The following is a 26,753-nucleotide window of genomic DNA, read 5'->3' as shown; positions in this document are numbered from 1 at the left end:
TTAAGTTAAGGACCTGCTATTTGTTATCTACACTACTCCGAGCTCCCCTGGTGCTATAGCTACTCCAATTACGCAGTCACTCTCAGCACCCCGCTGCACTTTCCACACCCCGTGCCACTCTCAGCACCCCACGTCACTCTCAGCACCCCGCGTCACTCTCAGGGTCCCACTCAGCACCCAGTGTCACTCTCAGCACCAAACGTCACTCTCAGCACCCAGCGTCACTCTCAGCACCCAACGTCACTTTCAGCACCCAATGTCACTCTCAGCGCTACTCTCAGCACCTAAATAGAAAAACCTAAAAAAATAACTAAAAAAAAAAAAAATTGAGAAAAAAACCCAATAAAGCATGGTCTAATTTACCACAGTGAGGAAGTGTGACAGATGAAAATGTGTTACTGGCAGGAACACCAGGTAAAAATAAAGGGAACAAGCCTTAAAAAAAATGATGCAGTCAACACATGATTTTAGCTGGGCTGTCATGTCTCCCAGGTGTGGCTGCTGAGAGGGAAGTCTCCCCACTGGCTCCATGAGAGGATTCTAATTGGACAATGGAGGAAACCCAATCAGAGACACACTCAGTCCTGTATCTACCCCAGAAGGCAGATTCTGCCGCAGAGGATTCTGGGAGTGGGTATAAGTTTTGAGGGAACGCATGACGAAGCGTCTTTGGCAGGAAGCAGAGTCCCAGGAGGGAGGGAGAGTACGCTGTCTCTCCTCCTGTCAGAAGGATCGGGTGTCTCGTATGGCTGCCTGGGAATCCAGAGAGTGCTGAGTTGAGCTGCAGAAGGGATCCGGTGTGCCGAGGACGAGTGGAGGAAGAGGGGTTCAGTTCCAGGAAAGCCTGCCAAGGTCATGAGTACTGTGAACTGCCCCTAGGGGTCTGCCAAGTGTAGGGAGCACAACTCCAGAGAAGGTTTCAGGGATCCAGGAGTCAGCTAGCTGTAAAGGGGGTACCTAGACAGAAGACCCTGAAGTGTAAAAGGGGCACCAGTGTACAGTGTGTAGTGTACAGAGTTGAGAGTTGCAGCAGCACAAGCAGTGACAATGAGCTACCTCAGCCAGTGAAGGGCTGGAGGGAGCTGTTCAGTGACTTTTGAGCTAAATTTTGTGTCAGGAGTCAAGTGTTCTACAGTCCTGGATCTTTTGAGTTAACAAACAAGTTAAAGTCGAAGTTCTAGCACTATTCAGCAAGTCAGTATCTTTAAGCGCCAGGAAGCGTTGGCCGGCATTCAGCTGGCGTTAAGAGAACGCCAACGGGCATTTTTCTGTACAGAGTCCCAGTTAAGCCTAAAAGGGCCAGAGGAGTATCCCACTCATTCCCTTCTCCCATCCCCTAAATACAATAAACATAACAAACCAAAGATGGCGGAATGGTAATTGTCTCAGTTCTCACACCTGGGTTCACAACTTAAATGTGTTGGAGGTGTCTCCGGTAACAATGGCAGACCCACCTTAGGCCCAAGGCCTGAAAATATTGCTAAAGGTGTAATCATTTGCCTAAAGGGCACTCCCCCCCCCCCCCACTTCCTGCCCAGGCCCATTTTCAGCTTTCAGAACTGTCGCACTTTAAATAACAATTGTGCAGTCATACAACACTGTACCCAAACTACATTTTTATCATATTTTTCATGCACACAGAGATTTCTTTAGGTTGTATTTAATGACTACTGGGTTTTTTTATTTTTTGTTTTTTATTGGGTTTTTTATTTTTATAAAAAAAATATTTTCATGGTTTGTTATAACATTTTGAAAATAGGTAGTTTTTCTCCTTCACAGATGTGCACTGATGAGGTGGCACTGATGGGCCCTAATGAGGTGGCACTGATGGGCACTCATAAGGATGCACTGGTGGGCACTGATGAGGAGGCACTGATGAGGCTGCACTAATGGGCACTGATAGGCGGCACCCATGGGCACTGATGGATAGTACTGATGGGCCCTGATAGGTGGCACTGATCGGCATTGCTAGGCAGCACTGAGGCTGCTATAGCCCAGTAGCCAAGTGGTTAATAGTGGTTTAACTAGTGTATTGCCGCTGTACAGAACACTGGTGAGACCTCACTTGGAGTATTGTGCGCAGTACTGGAGGCCATAGCTCCAGAAGGATATAGATACTCTAGAGAGAGTTCAGAGAAGAGCTACTAAACTAGTACATGGATTGCAGGAAAAAACTTACCAGGAAAGATTAAAGGACCTTAACATGTATAGCTTGGAAGAAAGAAGAGACAGAGGGAATATGATAGAAACTTTTAAATACATAAAGGGAATCAACTCGGTAAAGGAGGAGAGCATATTTAAAAGAAGAAAAACTACCACAAGAGGACACAGTTTTAAATTAGAGGGGCAAAGGTTTAAAAGTAATATGAGGAAGTATTACTTTACTGAGAGAGTAGTGGATGCATGGAATAACCTTCCTGCAGAAGTGGTAGCTGCAAATACAGTGAAGGAGTTTAAGCATGCATGGGATAGGCATAAGGCTATCCTTCATATAAGATAGGGCCAGGGACTATTCATAGGATTCAGATATATTGGGCAGACTAGATGGGCCAAATGGTTCTTATCTGCCGACACATTCTATGTTTCTATTAAAGTTCGGGGGAACGGGGAATTTTTTCCCTTTATTTTCACCTGGTGATTTGACAAGTAAGCCTGTTTTCAACTTCCTTTAACGGAACAGAGTTGGCAATTATAGGTTTGGGACAAACCATTTACCACTGAAAGGGGTGCTTACAGTGGTCAGCTTTTTTATCCACAAAAAACTTTATTGAAATACAGATGCAAACATAGAAACAAAGTCCCAGTGGGATGTGAACAACATCAAAAGGAAAAAAGGGAAGGCATGTAAGTTTTCAAAAAAAATACTATACAGTACAGGGCGGAAAATCAGTAATATAAGCGAAACATACAGGTTGCTTACATAAGGCAACCAGGTATATGCTGAGTAAGAACCAGGAGTGAGTAAGCAGGGCCTACGTGCATGGGTAAAGCTTTCTGGGGTTAGGATGCCATGCAATGAGCTGAAGTCCCAATGCTGTAGGGACCAGATATTCCAAAATTCAAGGGAATAGACTGCAGCAGATGTCATTTAGGCATAGTACATATAAGACGGGGGGTGGGAAATCAGGTCATCAGACTCTCCGCAGGGGGTTAAATCATGGGGGAGGAAGAGTCTCCAGCATAGTAAGTGCAGAAAAGGACCTAAAGAGGAGCAAAGGGTGAGGAGGAATGAGGGTGTGAAAGAGAAGAGGGAGATGAAAAGAAAGGGGATAGGGGAGGAGAATGATGGGAGGAAGGAAAAAGAAAAGAAAAGAAAAAAGGGAAGGAGGGGATAGAGGGTGGGTGAGGGCAGGGAAAAAAGGGGGGGGTTGGAAGGATAAGAGAAACAGATTGGGTAGGACCGTGTAATATTAGAGGAGGTGGCCCAACCAACAATAGTCATCTTTTATTTGTCAAAAATGTTGCTGCGACGGCTTAAAAAGTGTTCGGAAAAGATAAATTCGGATTCTGTGTTTTAAACCTGGAATCTTGCCAACATCCCTAATGAATATGGAACAAAGAATAACCCCTGAGGATTGGGACTTTCAACGGCAAGAACCAGGACTTGAGTATGAAAATATAAATTTTATTACACGTATTACAAAGATGAAACATACATAATCACACATAAAATATATGATAAAAACAAGGTCATAGATACGTCTTGGAACCAAGAGGGTCTGAGGTGTCTGGATCGGACTAGACGCGTTTCGGTCCAATTGCCTTTCTCGATAGTCCAGAAAACACCAGAGCTCAGACTAGGAGCATAAAAGGTAACAATGAGTATGATGTAAATGGTAAGTATAGAATTAGATTTCACATGTATTAAACAATGTTAGAAACAATATATCACATAATTCATTATACACAGTGTTTGTCGTATTTAGATGTGAAAAGAGGGGCAAAAATGCCTCTATGATTACATACCAGATATGTAAGACCTCTGTGGAATCCAGGACGTAAGACCAAAGGGATGGGCCTTGGTGGATGAGAAAAAGGCCTTCAATTGTCTATGGCCGCAAGTAGTATACGCCAGTTTGGCTGGGTCTATGCAAGAAAGGCTCAGAACAATTTATTAATATTGTATGGGCTTCCAAAGGGGATTTAAATGGTTATAAGCCAAATACACAGTGGTTTGGCAAATGACAGTGAAAAGAGAGCTCCACGATCAGAAATTCCCACGAGGATCTCCAAGGTAAGGTCAAAAACACACAGGTCATCTAGATGGTTATGAAAAGGAAAAGTAGAGGGAAAATTAAATGGAGTATATCCATAATGGAGATTGAAATGAGAAATAGGAAAAGATATTGTTGGTAGTGACTACCTGTGAATTAGTAGTAGAATGGAGGTGTCCCCCGATGGATATATGGTGCTGGGACGTATCCAGCACTACATCCCTGTTGACATAAAACATGTCAAGCATGAAAATATATGGAGTATCAGAGGATTAGCAGGTAGGAGGTAAAAGTAAGGATGGAGAAGTCCTCATTTCCCAACGTGAGTTCTATAGTTTACAAAGGAAAGAGAAAGAAAAAAAAAAAAAAAAAGGCTGGGTGGTGGGGAGGAATATAGGAGCAATATATGGCCGAGGATAAAAGTCACCAAGTGAGGGAGAGATGGTACTAATGGAAGTCCCAAAAGGTGCCCAGACACCAGAATAGATGTTAGCAAAAATTCTATGGCGAGTGCAAGTGTCACAAAAATAGTTCAAGGTATCCAGAGAGAGGATAACTTACCTGTACAGCCCTGTATGTTTGAGTAATGGCGGCGCGCTCTGAGTAGAGCGCGGTCCGCCATTAAGTACGCCGGCGCATGCGCCGGAGCCTGCGTCTAAACTCCTCCCGGGACGTGTGTGGACCAATGGAGGTCCCCCGTGTCCGGAACGCACAGACGCCGCCCACACATGGTTGGCCGCGGCGTGCGTTCCGAGCACGCCGACGCACAACATCCGGGTCTGAATCTCCGCCCATGGCGGGATCAGGTGACCGGTGATGGGGCGAAAAGACGCCCCTGTGTGCGCCGGGGGGAGGATCTGTCCAGTGAGCATCACTGTCGATAGTATAAAGCTGCGGCTGAGGGGGCGGAACCAAAAAGAGAGACATCAAAACAAGGCAAACTCTGTGTTTACATAAAGGAGCAGATACAAAAGATAGGATACAATTGATGTTGGATACTTTGGAGTAGCATTCAATTAAAACGGGAGCAAAGACCACAGCAAACAGAGTGTATTTGATAGCCACACAATGGTACTTATATGCTGTAGTATGTGATATATGATAAAAGGTAGTAATAGATAGAAGGAAGGGGCAACTAATCCAAAAGGACTAAAGCAAAAGTGTATGTAAACAATGAAGTTCACAGATATTGGGACTGAAATAGAATGAAAACGTATGGACTGACTGCATCCGTTAAAGAAACAGATCTATGTTTTATTTGTCGGGCAAGATCCATGTAGAGATGGATCTACACAGTATAGAAAAATTTGTTCTGTATATATGGAAGAAAGGGAAGGAAGAGATCATGTCCAATATATTATGGGTATATAGATATATTTGGTGATTTTAAAGTGAAACAAATATTACATTTAAGGACATTACCCCATAGTGTCGTCATTAAATCATGTCCTCAAGGACTTATATTATGGATCCCATCCTCCTGATGAGAAACCCTCAAGGAAGGGCTTGAAGCTAATGCTTTCATTGAGTCCTAGGGGGATGGTAGCCCTGAGATTATGGATCCATCTAGATTCCCTTTGTAAAAGAGTCTTGTCCCAATCTCCTCCTCTGCTACTGGGGTGCACCCGGTCAAGGATGACAAAAAGGCAACGTGGGAAAATGCCACTGTGTGTAGTTAGAACGTGTCTCCCAAGAGGGAGATCAGGGTTGCGTTGACGCATACATGTAATATGTCGTTGAGCTCGTTTATGAAATTCATTTTTCGTTTTCCCGACATAGAAGCACCCACAGCAGCAGAGGAGGAGATAGACTACTCCTATCGTTTGACAATTAGAGAAATGTAGGGGTCTGTATGGGGACCCATTGGGAAGAAGTATATTGGGGTCTGTGCAAATATATTGACATATATTGCACCCTCCACATTTAAAAGTTCCTAAGCGTTTACAAGGATCTTGGCGAAATTCGCCTGTGTATTCACTTTTAACTAATTTATCCTTGAGTGAACGGGTCTTGCGATAAGTTATCGCCGGTTGGTCAGTAACAAAGGGATTAAGATGTGGATCACATGTAAGTAAATGCCAGTATTTGTTGAGGACATTGTAAACTCTATCATGTTGTTTCGTGTATGAGGTTATAATCCGTGCCTGGTGTTGGATCTGATTGCTATCACGTGAAGTTTTAATCGATTTTTTGAAGATGAGGTCTTGTCTTTGTTGCGATTTAGCCCTACGATAGGCCTTTTTAAGACAAGTTTGTGTGTAGCCTCTGGTGGTCAATCTTGTTCTAAGTTTATCTGCTTCCAACTTAAAAATGGGATCTTCAGAACAATTGCGTCTGAGTCGCAAATATTGCCCGTAAGGGATAGACCTTATTAATGGGGCTGGATGAGCACTAGTTGCGTAAAGTACTGTATTGGCAGCGGTAGGTTTTCTAAATAATGTGGTCGTGATATTGCCTAATTGGTTTTTATTAATTGTGATGTCCAGGAAGTCAATGGACTCACTATTATAATTTAGGGTAAATGAAAGATTGAAGTTGTTCCTGTTCATGGAGTGAACACAGTCCAGGAGTAATTCCTCACTGCCTGTCCAGACAATGAGGACATCGTCAATGTACCCATGCCATGCCAATATGTGCTGGGTATATTTCAAATGTTGTTCCTCAGAGAGGAAAGAACGTTCCCATTCCCCCAGGTACAGATTGGCGTACGATGGGGCACAGCATGTCCCCATCGCAACGCCCTGTACCTGGAGGAAATGGGAACCATCAAAGGAAAATACATTACGGGTGAGGATGTATTCAAGTGATTGTAGAATGAATTTTTGTGTAACTGGGGAATCTGAATTAGATTGTGTGAGGGCATGTGCGACTGTGCGGATGCCCTGCTGGTGGGGGATGGAGCTATATAGTGCTTCAACATCTATAGCCACCAGCAGGGCATCCGCAGGGATCGACATGCCCTCCAACGGTCGCCCTATAGCAGTGATGGCGAATCTTGGCACCCCAGATGTTTTGTAACTACATTTCCCATGATGCTCAGACACTCTGCAATGTAATTGAGCATCATGGGAAATGTAGTTGCAAAACATCTGGGGTGCCAAGGTTTGCCATCACTGCCCTTTAGCATTGAATTTGCTATGGGGCGGTCGTTGCTGTGGAAATTTGATTCTTTAGTTAAATAGTCATAATGTCTCCCAGTGTCAGTTTTACCGGTAATCACTATTCACAGCGATTATTGCTTTAACTGTCATTGCAGAAAAGACTTGTTAGTGAAAACCTTCCATTAAGATGAGATGGCACAATACTAGTAGCAAAGAGAGTCCATCGCACAAATCTATACCAGCCATTCGGGGCCCCGTACTGCTGAGATATGTTTATGATATGGAATTCTTATCATTTTACCAAGATTAATGGATGGAATCTTTTAGTCATATTCGATCCGTGTGACTGAAACACTGCTGCTATTATCTTATACAGATAAAGCCTCATCAACTGGAACAAATAGAATGGTCACTATTAAATATGGTTTATATATATGAATCATGTTTGATGAGACCCACTAACAGGTATGAGTCCGTGTTTATGGATTGACATGAATGAACGATGAGAAGCCATGTGCTATGTTACAGTTGGGATTCCCTTTGTTCAGTCGTGTCCATTCATGGGCATCTACTCTACAGTTCCTATTGTACTTTTTGAATGTATACATGTTCTGTGATTGGTGGTTTTGGAGCCACTCCCTGTAACCCCCTTTTGTTAAATAAACCTGCTCTGTCTTGGAGGGCTCAGTCACTCAGAGGGAACCCTCCAGATGGCATCTAATTGACTACAGCAAGTGTGTCTGTTCATTTCTTTGCTGCCGAGCGCTTGGATAACCTTATACAAAAGAGCTGTACATTGTACTTTTCAGTACAAGGGTTTAATGGCGTTTGGTGCGTATTAATCTTGAGCTCACTGAGCGGGTTTCTATGCTCCAAGCCCTATTAATTTCCACGACATCGTGAACTAGATAAAGTGAGTAATGAGTTCTATACAACTGGGGATGAGCTTAAGGTTCAGTGCAAACCCAAAAACATTTCCCGTTTGGTGTATTACTACCACTTTTATACGTGATGGCTTCCCCCTGCCAATGATTATTAATGGCTTAAAAGTTTAACTGGTTAAATAAATAACACGCACAGAGATCTAAATGTGGAAAAACAAATACAGATCAATGAAATGAGGATTTAATAAGCTCAGTAAACAGCAAAGAGTACACACAGCTGAACAGTGGTTTATTCGTCACTTGTTTATTATTCATTCATCTTTGTCTTTTGTTGTTTGTGTTTTCTCTCTCTGATAGCGGTATATCTCTAAATTTGCATTTAGCTTAGTTTTATAGTACTTCCTATAATGGAGAGGTTGTAGGACATAAATATATGCCTAGTAAAGACTAAAGAGTACATAAAATTGCACAATTGTTCATTATTTATTTATCCATTATTCATTATTCCTGTTCTTTTTTCTTGGATAGGAGGATATACATAAACTTGCATTTAGCTTAGGTCTATGGTAGTTCCCATAATGCGGAGGGTCTAGCACAGTGCTTGTCAACCTGTGAGCTAAAGGGGGCTTCAAATGCAACCCCTATTGTTACCCCATTATGTTCAATAAACAACATATTACCAAAAGTATTGGGACGCCTACCCTGTCTTAGTCCGTAGGGTTCAATATTGAGTTGGCCCACCCTTTGAATCTATAACAGCTTCAACTCTTCTGGGAAGGCTGTCCACAAGGTTTAGGAGTGTGTCTATGGGAATGTTTGACCATTCTTCTAGAAGCGTATTTGTGAAGTCAGGCATTGATCTGGACAAGAAGGCCTGGCTCGCAGTCTCCACTCTAATTCATTCCATAGGTGTTCTGTCGGGTTGAGGTCAGGACTCTGTGCAAATCTGTTAAGTTCCTCCACCCCAAACTCACTCATCCATGTCTTTGTGGCTCTTGTTTGCGCACTGGTGCACAGTCATGTTGGAACAGGAAGGGGCCATCTCCAAACTGTTCCCACAAAGTTGGGAGCATGAAATTGTCTAAAATGTCTTGGTATGCTAATGCCTTAGGAGTTCCCTTCACTGGAACTTAGGGGCCAAGCCCAACTTACCCATTGCAGCTATAACAGCTTCAACTCTTCTGGGAAGGCTGTCCACAAGGTTTAGGAGTGTGTCTTTGGGAATGTTTGACCATTCTTCTAGAAGCGCATTTGTGAGGTCAGGCACTGATGTGAACGAGAAGGCTTGACTCGCAGTCATTCCATAGGTGTTCTGTCGGGTTGAGGTCAGGACTCCGTGCAAATCAGTCAAGTTCCTCCCCCCCAAACTCGCTCATCCATTTCTTTATGAACCTTGCTTTGTGTACTGGTCCAAATCATTTGGTGGAGGGGGGATTGTGTTGTGGGATTGTTTTTCAGGGGTTGGGCTTGGCCCCTTAGTTCCAGTGAAGGGAACTCTTAGGATGTCTGCATAGCAAGACATTTTGGACAATTTCATGCTCCCAACTTTGTGGGAGGAGTTTGGGGATGGCCCCTTCCTGTTCTAACATGACTGCACACCAGTGCACAAAGCAAGGTCCATAAAGACATGGATGAGCGAGTTTGGCTCAGGAGAAACTTGAATGGCCTGATCTCAACCCTATAAAACACCAGATCCACAGAAGGAGTTCTCTGCTTTATAAGAGCATTTAGCATCCTAAGGTCAGGGACTGCGCTACAGGAGAGGCTTAACCTGTGTGGAAAACCACAAAAGGTGGCAGGTAAGGATTTCTTCTCTTCACACTGGCTGTGAGTTCCATGAGGACAAAAAAAGGGAATCGGGCTGTTGTGTGGGTGTTAACTTTTTATAGCTATGCATTGGTCCTGTGGGCGGAAGTAGGGGGGGGGGGGGCTACTATCACACATATGCTGCAATGGAGACACCAGGAAAAAGTTTTGCCTGTAGTTCTACTTTAAAAAAAAAAAGGCCCACAGTTTCAGTAAATTGTGTCATCAGTAATGCAGATCCATCATCAACCATGATGAACGACACCTGATGACTCATCGGAAGAATACACACTGACATGTCAAGATGATCTGCTGTTGATCGGCTCCTCATTGCAACTGACAGCTCCGCAGCTGGCTGAGGGTATTCACCAAATACAGTCATGACCATATTTGCTTAATGCCCTCATCCCGTATTCCTGCCAGCTTGTATACAAGCCAACAGGCAGCGAGATAATGGTTGCTAGGATTCCTGCATCTTAGCAACCAATGACTCTGTGTAGCTTCAAGGGTCTTAGAAACCAATGACTCTATTGGCCTGCACAAGAGAAATTTATAATTTATTGGTGGTAATAATACCTTTATTAAAAAAATGACTTCCTGCTGCTTTTAGCAGGAGGTTTGGATGGGCTAATGGGCCAAATAGTTTACCCGGTCTGTGAAACGTGAACAGGCAGTGTTCGGTGTGAAACCTGCAATTACTTTGAACCTAAACCTTAGGCCTACTGCAGATGATCATATGCAAACAAGACAGAAAATTATTGGTAAAAAGAAATGTTTCCTTAGTACGTAATTATTTATTTTAAAAGTTGAGTTAGGTAGAACATCGACCACTTTATGACCAGCCTAATGATCATTGATGATACATTAACCTCCTCAATGAACTTGCAGAATGGATTCCCCAACAATCACAGTGTTCTGGCATTTATGCAAATAGGTGCACTGCCTCTCAGCTCCAACAATAAAATGCATTGGTACGTGATCAATTTATTGACCAGCATTATCATGTATTGGGTAGACGCCATTCCTAGCCCAAGGTAAACAGCAACTGTAAGACTGCAAATCAAAGATTCATAATATGTATGGAGCAACACTGTGTTACCAACTGCAGGTGTGTAGAGTGCAGCCAAACTCACATTAAATAAAAACACATATAAAAGCAGATCGTGCCTCAGATCTTACTGTGTGTGTCAAGGTTCAACTATTTTCCACAAACACTTGAATACTATAGTATCATAGAGACCACAATAACACACTTGTGCTGTATTAAATGTATCTATTTGTAGCAAGTATGACTTTCTGTTTATAGATAGATACATTTAATTCAGCACAAGTGTGTTATTGTGGTCTCTATGATACTATAGTATCAAAGTGTTTGTGGGAAATACTTGGCATGCACAATTGGATCCAAGGTGGAAAGTACGATGTGCTTTATGATATGCAAATTAGAGGTTGTTCAACCTAAATACACTTTTTTTCAAGACAGAGGACATATAAGTTCTGGAGCAGAAAAATATATTATTCACAGATCAGAGAGTGAGAGAGACATCTCAAATGAATATCCTCTACTCAGCAGGAATGGGAACACTTGCTCTACTCATCATAATGGCTACAGGTAAGGAGGTCACTTATAAGCCACCAATGTCTGGAAAGACCTGGAGTGTTATGGAGAGCTATTACACAGTGGAACATTTTGGCAAAAATGGGACAGCCACTTATACTGGGGCTTCTCACTAACTGAATCTGAGGGTCAGGACTGAACTAAGGACACTTGAGGATATTACACACTCAATGGGAAAATTATTATAGCGTTCCTCGCCATGAACATATAGTTTGCCTAAATGTTTTGCAATCTTCACTTAGATAAAGTCGTTTTATTTATTTTTCAGAACTCCTTGAATAAAATGTGTCTTCTAAAGTGATGCCATTGGTAGCTTTCGGAAAACATGATTAGGATCTAAGCACAGTAGTTATTAACCACTTAAGCCCCGGAAGATTTTACCCCCTTCCTGACCAGGGCCTATTTTGCGATTCGGCACTGCGTGACTTTAACGGACAATTGCACGGTCGTGTGACGCTGTACTCAAATGAAATTGACGTCCTTTTTCTCCCACAAACAGAGCTTTCTTTTGGTGGTATTTGATCACCTGTGCGATTTTTTGATCATGCACTATAAACAAAAAAAAAAGCAACAATTTTGCAAAAATAACAATATTTTTCAAATTTTTTTATATGAAAAAAATGTAAAAATCAATTTTTTTTAACATTTTTGGCCAATTTGTTTTCTGCTACATATGTTTGGTAAAAAAAAAAATCGCAAAAAGCGTATTTTGATTGGTTTGCGCAAAACTTATTGTGCTTACTAACTAAGGGAAAGATTTTTGTCATTTTTATTGTTTTTTTAACGAGTAATGGCGGCGATCTGCGATTTTTGTATGCGGGACTGCGTCATTGTGGCTGACAGATCGGACCCTTGACTGACATTTTTGACACTTTTGGGGGTACCAGTGACATTACTACAGTAATCAGTGCTATACATATGCACTGTTACTGTAAAGATGACACTGGCAGGGAAGGGGTTAACTTTATTTGAGAGGGAGGGGAGGGGTTAAGAGGGGCGTGATTCTAACTGTGATTGGATGTGGCTTTTCATGTAACAGCAACTACATAGCAGGACCGTATGATCTCTGCTGTTACACAGGGGAGAATGACAGGCGGCTTTGTTTACATTAGCCGCCTGCCTTTCTCCCAGTGTAACCGACGATCGCGAGTGAGCGGCGGACACGCGCGGGGGGGGGGGTCTGTGAGCGAGCGGGAGCGTGCCTCCGGCAGCACGCGCGCGCTCCCTAGGGCCTCACAGGATAGCGATGTAGTACTATGTCACTTTGCCTGTGAGGGGCTGACTGCCAACGTAGATAGTCGTTAGGCAGTCGGCAAGTGGTTAAAATCTCTATTTAATGAACAGATATGGAATTAAAAAATGTGTTTTATATTTACCCTTCTGAAATATTCTGCAACAGTTTAGAGAAAGGATTGAACCATACCCACCATTCTCTGCAGATGAAGGAGGTCTCCTCACCACAATCATGCAATATTATTTGTTTAGTGTAAATTCCCTCTAGGGCATTGGATGACTCTACACGTGTTATGCTGAATATACAAATTGTTACCAAATATGTATATGCAGATCACCATGACAGCATATAAAAATATAATAAAGAACAAGAGATACATCAATAATTCAACCCCTTTAGAGAACCCTGGTTCATCCTCATGTGGAATACGCAGTTCTGCTTTTGTCCCCAATCCTCAGGAAAGAAGTTTTTGAAAAAGAAGGAGTTTACTGAAGGGCAACAAAATAAATAAAGGGGATGGAGGAGCTCAGTCATGCTATAAGGATCAATGACATAGATTAAAATGATTCACTCTGAAGCAGAAGCGCTAAAGAGGGGATTTGATTAGAATGTACAAATACTGTACCCCTGTATATCAAAAGTGACTCCATAAACAGTTTACTCTAAGGTCCCTGAAGAGGACATGTGGCCAGGATTTGAGGTGTGAAGAAAGGAGTTTCAACCTTAGATTGATGAAAGGGTTTTTTTTACTGTTAGTGCAGTAAAAATGTGGAACTCCCTCTCTCAAGAAGTGCTACTAGCTGAGAGTGTCAACAACTTCAAAAAACTTTTAGATGTCATCCTCATGAAGCACAATATAAAGCGAATGGAGAACAATGATAATGCAGACATGCACACTATGAACTGAATGAACTGGATGGGGCTGAGGCTTTTTTTTCAACTTTGTAAATTATGAGCTATGTTGGTCTGAGCTGTACGGTGTAACGGGATGGTGCTTGTGGTGACTGCGACAATGGATGGTGTCATATAAGCCAAGGTAGAAGGATAGAACATCACCGGCACTCTTTGTGGAAAATCACATTTATCAATAATAGCTTATATCATATGTCAAGGCCTCCAATATAAACCAAACACACATTTATACCCGATAGTTAGCTGGGGACTAGCCAAACATTGGTTGTTCTGCCATTTGGACAAATGCCTGAAATTTTGCCTGTTCAATGGAAGTCGAGCATCATATATGGAAGCAGTGATCCTAGATATAGCAGCATCCCACTGTCAATGGTTCCTAAGGAAGCAGCAAGTGCTGGCACCCCTAGAACCCCAGTTGCTACCTGCAAATTGCTTACATAGCTGGGAACCTCCAGCGACGTAAGAAAAGGGGATAGCAGTTACATCTCTGCCCAAAAATTGTAGTAGGGTATCTTAGGGATCTGTCATTTGGCAAGCAGTACCAAGGCAAGTGAAGGGGAAGTCAGCATTGTGATTGATGATGAATTTACTGTACAATGATTGGCTTTTTTTTTTATTTTACATATTTTGTTTTTTAATGAAGAACTTTTCAAACGTTTGAGTGTTATTTCTTCGCTACATTTTCTTGTGAATGAGTAGGGGTACTATTTACCCCTTGTTCATTCACATTTGGGGGGGGGGGTGGTATCTAAGGATTCCTTATTAGTGAAACCTTCACTGGCAGACCCCCCCCCCCCCCCCCAACCACAGGCCAGGTTCATAGGGAGGAGGCCTTTGTCCTCATCGACATTGGGACAAGATGCTTTTCCAGGGGTTCATCTGGCAAGGCAACCCCCCATGTTGAGGTCATGTGGCCTCATATGGTTCAGGAGAGGGGGTTCAAGCTCGCTCCCCTACCCTTTCCTCATCAGTCATGAGGCATGCTCAGATTAAGGGTCTGGTAGGTATTTTTAGGGGGACCACATGCTTTTTTGGATTTTCATTTAGCATAATGTACCCCTTAAAGGAGAAGTACAGCCAAAGCTCGTTTGGCTGTACTTCTCCTGTGGATCACAGGAGTGCAGTTTGTTCTGCACTCCTGTGACCTGTTTTCAGCAGACAGTGGGCTGAAGCCCTCTGCCAGCTGACATCGCAGACCTGATCCAGGCTGTCGCAAGATTGTGACAGTAAAGTCAGGATCCGTCCCCAACTTTGGACAGGAACCTGGCTCAGGCTCTCAACAAGCCGCTGAGAGCCTGAGCCAGCCGTTCCCAACCCCTCCACTGCTCAGTGAGGGCGGGGGAAGAACGGAGAGCTGATGACTGACAGTCACTAGCTCTTTGCTCACAAAGCTCTGAGAACTGAAAAATCTGTGGTGTTTGATCGCTTGGTTCTCAGTCTTAGAGCTGGCAGGAGACAGATTAAGCATCTAACCGATGCTGCATCCACCTAGGTAAGTATGCTTCCACAAAAAAATCCAAACTTTTCTTTTAAGATCCATACCCGACTCAAATGGTCTGGTACACATTTTAAGGGGGGGACTCTATGAAAATTATGTTTTACATTTTGCTGTAGAACGTGCTCCAGCAAAGGTGGCATTTAGGCTACATGTACACGGGACGTTAAAAAAAGTCCTTTGAATGCTGGAATCTAAAGGATGTTTAAAAACGTCCATTGTGTCGCATTTGTAGCCGCGTTTAGCAGGCGTTTGCGCTCAGATCCGTTTTTAGAGGTCCAAAAATCATTCCCCTTTAAAATGGAAAAACGCGAGCGCTAAACGCTGGTGATCGCGTTCAGTCGCGTTTGGTAACGTTTTGCGTTTAAAATGCCGGTAAACACACGTTCTGAACATCCTGAACGCAAATAATTGCTTTCCAAAAAACGACACTGAACTTAACTGCCTCTAAATGACTGTAAACGACCCATCATACATGGACAGATAAGATAACATTGAGGAGGGTTCAGGGGCTTCTGAAAAAAACGCCCAACTGCTCAAAAACGTCCGTTTACAAGTAGCAGTGTACATGAAGCCTAACAAAGAAAAAAGTATACAAGTAAACAAAATAAGCCACATTCCAAAGTTTAGCTCTTCTTTCTGTGTTTATTTTGTCAAAAAGAAAAAAAAAAAAGAAGACTGCATACATTGATGTGTCCACCTGGAACCAACCTTCCTTGACGCGTTTCATCACTGCTGGTTTGGTCACAAGGATAGAGGAAAAGTAGGGAAAAATGTATACAGTTTAAAATGGAATTAATGACATTTCATTGCTGGCTTCTTAAAAAAAAAAGCTGGCACATAGACCTCTCCAAAGAATAATAATAATTTTAATAGAAGCCAGAAGGGAAATGTCTTTGGCTAGCAATTTTAACCACTTGCCGACTGCTCACAGTATATTTACTGCGGCAGTCAGCCCCTCACAGGCAGAGCGACGTAGGTCTACGTCGCTAGCCTGTGAGGCTCTGGGGAGCGAGCGTGCGCCGCGGAGGCGCGCTCCCGCTCGGTCACGGACCCCCCGCGCGTGTGACCGGCGGACCCGATGTCCGCCGGTCACTCGGCGATCGTCGGGGGAGAGGGAGAAAGTCAGGCGGCTGGTGTAAACAAGCCGCCTGTCATTCTCCCTGGTGTAGAAACGATGATCACACGGTTCTACTATGTAGGACCGTTGATCATTGTTCCTACACCTCAAGCCACAGCCAATCACAGTTAGAATCACGCCCCTAGGGACACACACAGCCCCTCCCTCTCAAATAAAGTTAACCCCTTCACTACCAGTGTCATTTTGCAGTAACAGTGCATATGTATAGCACTGATTACTGCAGTAATGTCACTGGTAACCCCAAAAGTGTCAAAAATGTCAGTCAAGGGTCCGATCTGTCCGCCCCAATGTCGCAGTACCGCAAAAAAAATCGCAGATCGCCGCCATTACGCGTTAAAAAAAAACAACAAAAATCTTTCCCTTTGTTAGTAAACACGATAACTTTTGCGCAAACCAATTAAAATACGCTCTTTGCAATTTTTTTTATGAAACATATGTAGCATAAAACAAATTGGCCGAAAATGTTAAAAAATTTTGATTTTTACATTTTTTTGGGGGGGAATTTCATATAAAAAAATGTGAAAAAATATTGTTATTTTTGCAAAATTGTCGCTTTTTTTTGTTTATAGCGCATGATCAAAAAATCGCACAGGTGATCAAATACCACCAAAAGAAAGCTCTGTCTGTGGAAAAAAAAGGACGTCAAATTCGTTTAGGTACAGCGTCGCACGACCGCGCAATGGTCCGTTAAAGTTATGCAGTGCCGAATCGCCCCTGGTCAGGAAGGGGGTAAAATCTTCCGGGGCTTAAGTGGTTAAACCAGTTTTCCTTTGTAAATGTCAGTGCCTCAAAAATAAAATCACTGTTCCCTGCCAATTGGAATAAAAAAATAAAAAATAGTTTGCACTGATACATGTTCCCTAGGGCAGTGTAAGAGTAAAGTCATAAGGTAACTGTGATGATCCATGCAACATTGTTGCCTGGCAATAGGAAGCTACTCATTATATTATATATGGGCTATATATATTATATGGGCTAGTCTTATTTATGCACACACTGAGGTCTACTCAAGCACATAACATTCACATCAACTATGCTATGCGTCATTGTTGTCTAACAATGGACATACATGCCTCTGTCCTTGGTGATATGTGAATATAACATTGCACAGTTACTGGACACACAAATAAACAAGATCGTCATGTGGAGGAAACGTGAATTCAAGAAACGGAGAGAGGGGAGGGTAAAAGGAGTGGAGAAGGCAATGAGAGACAAATAAAGGACGACAAATCAGATCAGATATACTGTAGTATCATGCAGTGGCGGCCCGTCCATTGGGGGCGCAGGGGCACAGCCCCCCTATCCATGTGTCCGGCCCCCTAATCTACATGCAGGGAGCCGGACGCATGGATTGCAATGGGAGATTTTTTTTTTTTTTAAGCACGTGATTAGAGCCAGAGGCTCTAATTGGCTTAAAAAAAGGGTGGGCACGGGCGCAGAGCACTGCGCCCTGAGCCCACCCAGTTCTGTGACAATAGTAAATGAATATTCGCTATTGCTGCACTGATTCTCCTCCCGGCCAATCAGGAAGCAGGTCCTGAGATCTGTTTCCTGATTGGCTGAAAGGAGAAGGCATCCTATTGGCTAAGAAGGAGATAGGAGACGGCCGCTGAGAGGAAACATGGAGACTGAGGGGGAAGCCGCTGCTGTCTGTCAGTCCCATGGAACAAGGTAAGGAAACTGGCACGGGGAGGGGGATATGGTGGTGCGGGCCGGAGTCTGCCACACGCGCACCCCCCCCCCCCCCCCGACTGATGGAGCTCCAGCCACCAGTGGTATCATGTACTCACTACTACTACGTACGTACGTAAGTACATACATACTTAAATCACAGAATGACAAATATAGTGGAACATAATATAACCACTTTGACTTCCAGGCCATTTTTTCCTATTTATGGTTTACTGGTGTTGAAAAAGTGATATCTATGTCAATAAACTTCATTTAACCTTATTCAGCCTATAGTTCCTGATTTTTTAGGTGCAGCCCACTGATCTGGTCATCCTTGCTGGATATCTGAATTTGGTATCCCTTCTATAATCACTGTAATTTATCAGAACTACCCTTCCCCCCTGGTTTGATTATAATGGAAGTATCAGTAAACATTTCAGTCCTGCTCAGGTTCTGATATTGTTTATTTTTATCGGTGGCCCCATATGTTTGGTCCTCAAAGTGATATTAAAGGCAGATTTAAAAAAAATAAATAACAATCATGTTATACATACCTGCTCTATACAATGGTTTTGGACAGAGCAGCTCTGATCCTCCTCTTCTCGGGTCCCCCGCTGGTGCTCTTAGCCCCTCCCTCTTGCCGAGTGCCCCATAGCAAGCAGCTTGCTATGGGGACACCCCAGCAGGCTTGCTCCTGAGTTGCTGCTCTGTGTTTCTACTCATACATGGACCACAGCTCGGCCCCCGCTCTCTCCTCATTGGCTCACTGGCTGTAACTGACAGTAACAGGAGCCAATGGCTCCAGCAGCTGTCTCAGCCAATGAGGAGGAAGAGATCTGTGAGAGCCATTGCTCTTGTGCACATCACTGGATTGAGATGGGGCTCAGGAAAGTATTAAGGCAGTCTGGGGGGCTGCAGCACACAGAAGGTTTTGTACCTTCATGCATAGAATGCATTAAAAGAAAAACCTTGAGTTTTTACAACCACTTTAATCATTTTAATGTAAGATTCAGGGAACAAGGAGTGTCCCAGTGATATTGAGGTAGTCTTAAATATGGACAGAGAATGAGTGGGGGAGGTTATTGTGCACATCAGAGTTATTGACATGTCATTTTAGCTAGAATAAAAAATATAGGAAATTTTTGCGCTAAACAAAATAATCTAACGGGAAAAGCTGCATACACAAGGCGTGGCCCAGACGACGTCATTTGATGACAAAACGCGTCGGCGGCACCAGAGGCTACGTACACACGCCCCCATCTATGCCGGCTTTGTTGTTACTGCGCTGCTTGGAACACGCGGGATGCCGCAATTGGACCGACTGCAGCTTCCATGTTTAATGTGCCTGTATTTCGCCTGTCATTGTGAGTAGTTTTCAGAAATAAATGTTTTCATTGCACCTTACAGTATTACGCTATGTTCTTTTATCATAAATCTCCATGCATATGTGACCACTAATGAACATACCTACTGTGGAGACCGGAGCTTTCTTTTCACTGCCTGCTTTCCCTGTTTGGGCTGGAGTACATCATACTGATTCTAAAGCTTGGCGAGGTCATTTCATTAATTTGAATGACCATAGTGTTCTGGTAAGCTGCCTTCCATCAGTTGCACTTTGTGGTGTCCTTTTACCTGCACTTCCCTGGTGGTGTTGGATTTGAAGAATTTATTTGGACTATTCACCATTCACCTATGGTTTTGAACCTTTATAATCACTTTTTGGGACTTTTCCTTTGCTTCAACAATATATTTATACAAGTCATTTGCACGTTTTTTTATGACATTTGATTTAAATTTTCACTTTTGGTTTATGTATTTATCAATAGTTTTTTTATGATTAGCTAATTATAATTTATGATCGGCTAATTAATTTATGATTAGCGCTACACTTTTTTCTGTTTTATTCTAGTTTGAATCTCTGCTCAAACTTTAGAGTCGGTTCACACTAGCGCGATTTGTCAGGCGACTTGTCAGCCTGACAAGTCGCACTCCCTCGCGGTCCATTGACCGCTACAGGACCCGCTCTAATAGGAACGGCACAAGTTTCTCCGACTTAGAAAAAGGGTCCTGTACTACTTCGGGGCGACCTCGGAGTGACTTGCATAGACTTCCATTATGTGAAGTCCCTGCAAGTCGCTCCGAAGTCTTGGTGCATGGGAATGCACAAGTCGCCCCCGAAGTAGTAAGGAGTCGTGTCGCCTCAGTGTGAACCGACTCTTAGATATTTATTGAAAAAATTGAACCTTGTCAAAACAAAAGGCAGCAGAAAGATTGCCCGCTGGCCAAAAGGTTCAGCTCATCCGTCTCCCAATGTCCTGAATTAAATGTTTATTACTGGGTTCTCCTTGTTCCTCTGTTGTTGTGGAAACGTTTAGGGTCTCTGCCTCTATCTGTCCTTCATTGTTGCTCTTGGACCACTCTGAAAAGGTGATAGCATGGTCTCTTGAATTTTGCCAGTGTTTCTGGCCATTTCTATGCCGTTTTTTTTTTTCTTAATATTTTCAATAACCGACAATTGTAAAACAATTGTAAATGCGAGCCATTTTTAACGACTTAAGCCCCGGAAGATTTTACCCCCTTCCTGACCAGGGTCTATTTTGCGATTCGACACTGCGTGACTTTAACGGACAATTGCGCGGTCGTGCGACGCTGTACCTAAACAAATTTGACATCCTTTTTTTCCCACAAACAGAGCTTTCTTTTGGTGGTATTTGATCACCTGTGCGATTTTTTGATCATGCGCTATAAACAAAAAAAGAGCGTCAATTTTTTTATATGAAATTCCCCAAAAAAAGAAATGTAAAAATCAAAATTTTCTAACATTTTCGGCCAATTTGTTTTATGCTACATATGTTTGGTAAAAAAAAATTGCAAAAAGCGTATTTTGATTGGTTTGCGCAAAAGTTATCGCGTTTTCTAACAATAGGGAAAGATTTTTGTAATTTTTGTTGTTTTTTTAACGCGTAATGGCAGCGATCTGCGATTTTTTTTTGCGGGACTGCGACATTGGGGCGGACAGATCGGACCCTTGACTGACATTTTTGACACTTTTGGAGTTACCAGTGACATTTCTACAATAATCAGTGCTATACATATGCACTGTTACTGTAAAATTACACTGGCAGTGAAGGGGTTAACTTTTTTGAAAGGGAGGGGCTGTGTGTGTCCCTAGGGACGTGATTCTAACTTTGATTGGCTGTGGCTTGGGCTGTAGGAACAATGATCAACGGTCCTACATAGTAGAACCGTGTGATCACTGTTTCTACACAGGGGAGAATGACAGGCGGCTTGTTTACATCAGCCGCCTGACTTTCTCCCTCTGCAGCGACGATCGCCAAGTGACCGGCGGACACCAGGTCCGCTGGTCACACTCGCGGGGGGGGGGTCCGTGACCGCGCGGTAGCGCGCCTCCGGCAGCGCGCGCTCGCTCCCCAGAGCCTCACAGGCTAGCGACGTAGATCTACGTCACTCTGCCTGTGAGGGGCTGAGTGCCGCAGTAAATATACTGTGCGCAGTCGGCAAGTGGTTAATGGGGTTTGACTCGTTTTTTTTTTTTTTCTTTAGAAAGTAACTTTGCTGCAGCAGGTTCTATACATGCTACAGATGTGCCACATTACAGGAACCCCCCAGGCACCATATTTAAAATATGTTTTCACTTTTATTGCTGCACTTTAAGCATCATTAAAATCACTGCTCCTGAAATAAAGATTGTTTAAAAAAAATATATATTGATACATGTCCCCCAGGGCAGTACTCACACCCCCATACCCCTTTTATTGCCAATTACTTGCATATAAGCCTTCAGAATGGGCACTTTTGGTTTTTCCTGTTAAGCTCCCAATGAGGTTTGCTCTTCGGCTCATCCCTAGAGGTTAGTAAATCAATGACCTGTTGTCTGGTGTCTAGAGAAAGTGTATGCCACTGTTGTCCTTCTGTGGGGTCAGGTCTATCTTGTACCAGTGTTGGGGTACACCCTGCTTTCTTGGTAATCCTAGCAGGAAAGCTTACAATTCTCCCTCCTGTGCAATTTATTTTTTTAGGAAAGTGCACATCCCCAACCTCAATTTTTATGAATTCAGCTATAGCTAAATCTAAACCACTAAATGAGGTTGAAGGATTGTAAGAGGTGCATGAAAGTCAGCCAGCCCCCAGTCTGATGTACTCACCCTCCAGTCTGTCACCAACCAAATAAAACCTGTCTCTTGGTACAAAGAACAGGGGTTTAGTTGACACACATTTGCAAACGCATGTGAAAGCTGCAGAGCCACTTCACGGCACCCTGTTATATCTGCAGTCCTAACACTCTTAATTTAGTGTCCTCACACTGGAGGCACATGGCCGCTAATGGGTGGATGGGGGAACAGGTGAGAGGGAGACAGCCCAACCTCCCCCAACCCATCCCCATCCACAACTGGCTGTTGTCTCAAAGACTCAAATAATTAGGTTTATAACCATGGTGCAAACTGGAAAAGACCAGCTGAAAAGCATTACACCTCCATCCCCTTGGGTCTCATATAAAGTCCCACCTAGTCCAATATGTTTAAATCTAAACCACTAACTTTTTTTTTTTTTTTGGTTAACCTCAAATGTGGATATTTTTCTTTTTTATGCAAGTTAATTTCTGACCTCCATAATCAAAAGAAGTATGTAAGTCAAAGATTTTGATGTGGATATTTTTCTCAAAAGTCCTGTTTCTGTCATCCTATGGTTGGTTGATTGCAAATGCATTTCATCACCTGACTTTATCAAAAGGATCCTCTTTCATTTCTAATAAATACTAAACTATTTAATATTTATTTTTCATCTTTTTATTAATACTCTTTGGGTAACGGCATTTTTGGAGAAGCATCTGAGAAGAGGATTTGGAGAAAGGAGGTAGATACCTGGAGACAGCAATCATTCATAAATAAAGCCTATTTTGACCCATTTATATAGACAGGTCAAAACATCTGGTGAGAGTTTAGCATTTTCTGGCAAAACAGGAGATTGTGTCAGGTAGATGTATCTTGAGGATACTGGACATTTTACACTATACAAACCTTATAATTTTGTTGGTTTAAAAAAAGGGGTTTGAAAAATGTATAAAGCACTGGTATTTTTTAAGCATTTTTGTATTTTTTATTGGGATAAACGGTTCCAGCCGCTGGGGAATATTATACACTATATTGTCAAAAGTATTGGGACACCTGCCTTTACACGCACATGAACTTTAATGGCATCCCAGTCTTAGTCCGTAGGGTTCAATATTGAGTTGGCCCACCCTTTGCAGCTATAACAGCTTCATCTCTACTGGGAAGACTGTTTACAGGGTTTAGGAGTGTGTCTATGGGAATGTTTGACCATTCTTCCAGAAGTGTATTTGTGAGGTCAGGCCCTGGTGTTGGACGAGAAGGCCTTGCTCTAATTCATCCTAAATGTGTTCTATTGGGTTGAGGTCAGGACTCTGTGCAGGCCAGTCAAGTTCCTCCACCCCAAACTTGCTTATTCATGTCTTTATGGACCTTGCTTTGTGCACTGGTGCGCAGTCATGTTGAAACAGGAAGGGGCCATCCCAAAACTGTTCTCACAAAGTTGGGAGCATGAAATTGTCCCAATGTTGTATGCTGATGTCTTAAGAGTTCCCCTACTAAGGGCAGAGCCCAACCCTCTGAAAAGCAACCCAACACCATAATCCCCCCTCCACCAAATAATTTGGACCAGTGCACAAAGCAAGGTTCATAAAGACATGGATGAGCGAGTTTGGGGTGGAGGAACTTGACTTGCCTGCACAGAGTCCCGATCCCACCTTTGGGATGAATTAGAGCGGAGACTGCGAGCCAGGCCTTCTCGTTCAACATCAGTGCCTGACCTCACAAATGTGCTTCTGGAAGAATGGTCAAACATTCCCATAGACACACTCCTAAACCTTGTGGACAGCCTTCCCAGAAGAGTTGACGCTGTTATAGCTGCAAAGGGTGGGCCAACTCAAGTTTGAACCCTACGGACTAAGACTGGGATGCCATTAAAGTTCATGTGCATGTAAAGGCAGGTGTCCTAATACCTTTGACAATATAGTGTGTGTGGTTTAGTCATACACTTGAGCCTTGAAATACATGCATTTTTTACAAGCACACATTATTATTATTATTATTATTATTATTATTATTATTATGCATCAATATAGCTCTGACATATACCACAGTGATGTACAGAGAACACTGATCCAGTGCCTGCATCAGAAGAGCTTACTTTGTAATATTTCTTCTGCCAAAATTAAGCCTTATTTTCTTGAATAAAATGATTTATGAATTTCCTCTGTATAATGACTTTGATGAATCAAGTTGATGTTGAATCAATAGGCCTATAGCGAAAATGGAGAGATCTTCGAGATGTGCAGCCTCAGGGATGACTTACGTAAATTCTATTTCAAAGCTCCTTTGTTTCTGTACAGTCTGCAGGGCGTTCTCTATTGAAGATTTTTCAGTGTGTGGTACCTCTGCGGTGTCGAGTCGGATAGTTGGCGGTAAAAATGCATTGAATGGGGAATGGCCCTGGCAGGTTAGCCTGCACTATGAAGGATCACATATATGTGGGGGCTCCCTTATCTCACCCGAGTGGGTGCTGACTGCAACACATTGCTTCGAAGAGTGAGTAAAACATTTTTATTTATAAACCAATTCTTCTACCAAGGACCATTAATTCTGTTTTTTGATGATCTGTTTTAATCATATACAGCTTTACCAACAGAGTATTTATCTTTTATAAATCTGTGGTCAATTTATGAGTGGTAAACTTGTATCGGTGAGGGTAGGCACTATTGGTCATCACATTTACATATAAGGTTACAGGTAAAGTGGATGGTCAATGTTATGTAACTGGGGTCAAACAGTGAACATTGGACAACTGGAGAAGTATTGTGTCTTAGTAATGGGCAGCCAGGAGGTGCTTTTTACCCAACCTCTCTTGGATTTTGGCAACCAGGAGCACTGTTAGAGATTCTCACCTGCTCAGATCTACATGACAACAGGAGGGAGTGTCAACATCTGCCTGACCACATCTAAATGGGACCTTAACCACTTGCCTACAGGGCACTTTCACCCCCTTCCTATCCAGGCCAATTTTCAGCTTTCAGTGCTCTCACGCTTTGAATGACAATTGCGCGGTTATGCTACACTGCACCCATATGACATTTTTATCATTTTTTCCACACAAATAGAGCTTTCTTTTGGTGGTATTTAATCACCTCTGGGTTTTTTATTTCTTACAAAAAAAAAAAAGAAAAAAGACAGAGAATTAAAAAAAAAAAAAAAATGTTTTTCTTATTTTCTGCGAGTAAATTTTGAAAATAAATACATTTTTCTCCTTCACTGATGTGCGCTGATGAGGCGGCACTGATAGGCTGCACTGATGGGCGGCACTGATGAGCACTGATAGGCGGCACTGATGAGCACTGATAGGTGGCACTGCTGGGCACTGAGAGGTGGCACTGTTGGGCACTGAAAGGTGGCACTGCTGGGCACTGAGAGGCGGCACTGATGGGCGGCACTGATGGGCACTGAGAGCTGGCACTGCTGGACACAGATGGGTGGCACTGATGGACACTGATGGGTGGCACTGATGGGCGGCACTGATGAGCACTGATGAGCAGCACCATCAGTGCCCACACTCAGTGCCCATAGTGCTGCCAGTCAGTGCTCTTCAGTGCCTAGATGAGCAGGCACTGATGGGCACTGACTGGCAGCACTATGGGCACTGATTGTGGGCACTGATGGCGGGCACTGTGGGCACTGATGGTGGGCAGTTAGTGTATTTTATTTACCTCGTGTAATCAGTGCACTGGTGATCAGTGCCCTGATTACATTCCTCTGTGTCCCCGAACGGCTGATCGGCTCTGCTCCTTCCTCACACTGCAGTCTCTGTGTGAGGAAGGAGAGCTGGCGATGAGAGATGATCTCATATGTTTACATATGAGATCATCTCTCATTGCATGGGCCGATCACGTGGTAAATGGCCGCTGTGATTGGCCATTTACCACGATCTGTGATTGGCTGTGACCAAGGGACACGGCCGGCACAGATTTTCCCAGATGTGCACTCGCGGGAGCGCGCGGGGAGCCTGCTTCTGGGAGGCCGTATAAAGACGGCCTCCCGGAAATTTGAGTCCGCGCTGTAGCCGTATTTCGGCTATAGCGCGGATCTGAAGAAGTTAAGTCCAAGAAGAACCACAGAAACTGTTAAGTCTATACACAATGTACCTCAGAAACTGAAAAGCAGGAACCTACAGATATCTGTATGTGTGCTGATGTATCTGAAAAGGGGCTCAGGCAGTTTCAGTGGTCTGATATGCAATTGTCAACTTTAACTTGAAATTTTAAGAGATGAAGTTGCATTCATCCCCCACCCCATCTTTCTGAGTCATGTTCCTGGCATTGCTTGCTGACCACAGGTATTCCTTGCTCAACTGGGGGCTGCAGTAAAAAGACAAGAGAATGTCCTTGTCTTTTTACTAGGCCTATTATTGAATATTGGTTAGCAAATAATATTACATATTTTATATATATTTATCATTTGTATATAAAACATTAACCTTAGGCATAGAATATGTACTAACATAGGCCACATTCTCTCAAAAAGAAAATAGATTATACAAAATATAAAAATATACAGGTATATCTATCTCCCTTAAAACCCCTCCCATC

General features: G+C 43.0%; 1 protein-coding gene across 1 annotated transcript in view; it reads left to right on the top strand.

Annotated features, from left to right (window-relative positions):
- Positions 1 to 4,381: 4,381 nt before the first annotated feature.
- The window catches only part of LOC309558476 (serine protease 33-like), a gene marked incomplete at both ends in the record, with an annotated part of 31,053 nt that continues 8,681 nt past the window's right edge, over positions 4,382 to 26,753 (top strand). The window contains 2 exons of the mRNA XM_082261547.1: positions 4,382 to 4,493; positions 24,507 to 24,702. Of these exons, the coding sequence (XP_082117673.1) occupies positions 4,382 to 4,493; positions 24,507 to 24,702 (308 nt within the window). The remainder of the gene's footprint in view (positions 4,494 to 24,506; positions 24,703 to 26,753) is intronic.

Source organism: Pelophylax lessonae (assembly GCF_965119305.1).
Source record: "Pelophylax lessonae genome assembly, chromosome: 6".
Taxonomy (NCBI): domain Eukaryota; kingdom Metazoa; phylum Chordata; class Amphibia; order Anura; family Ranidae; genus Pelophylax; species Pelophylax lessonae.
The sequence above is the reverse complement of the archived record's forward strand: the minus strand, read 5'-3'. Positions and strand labels throughout refer to the sequence as shown.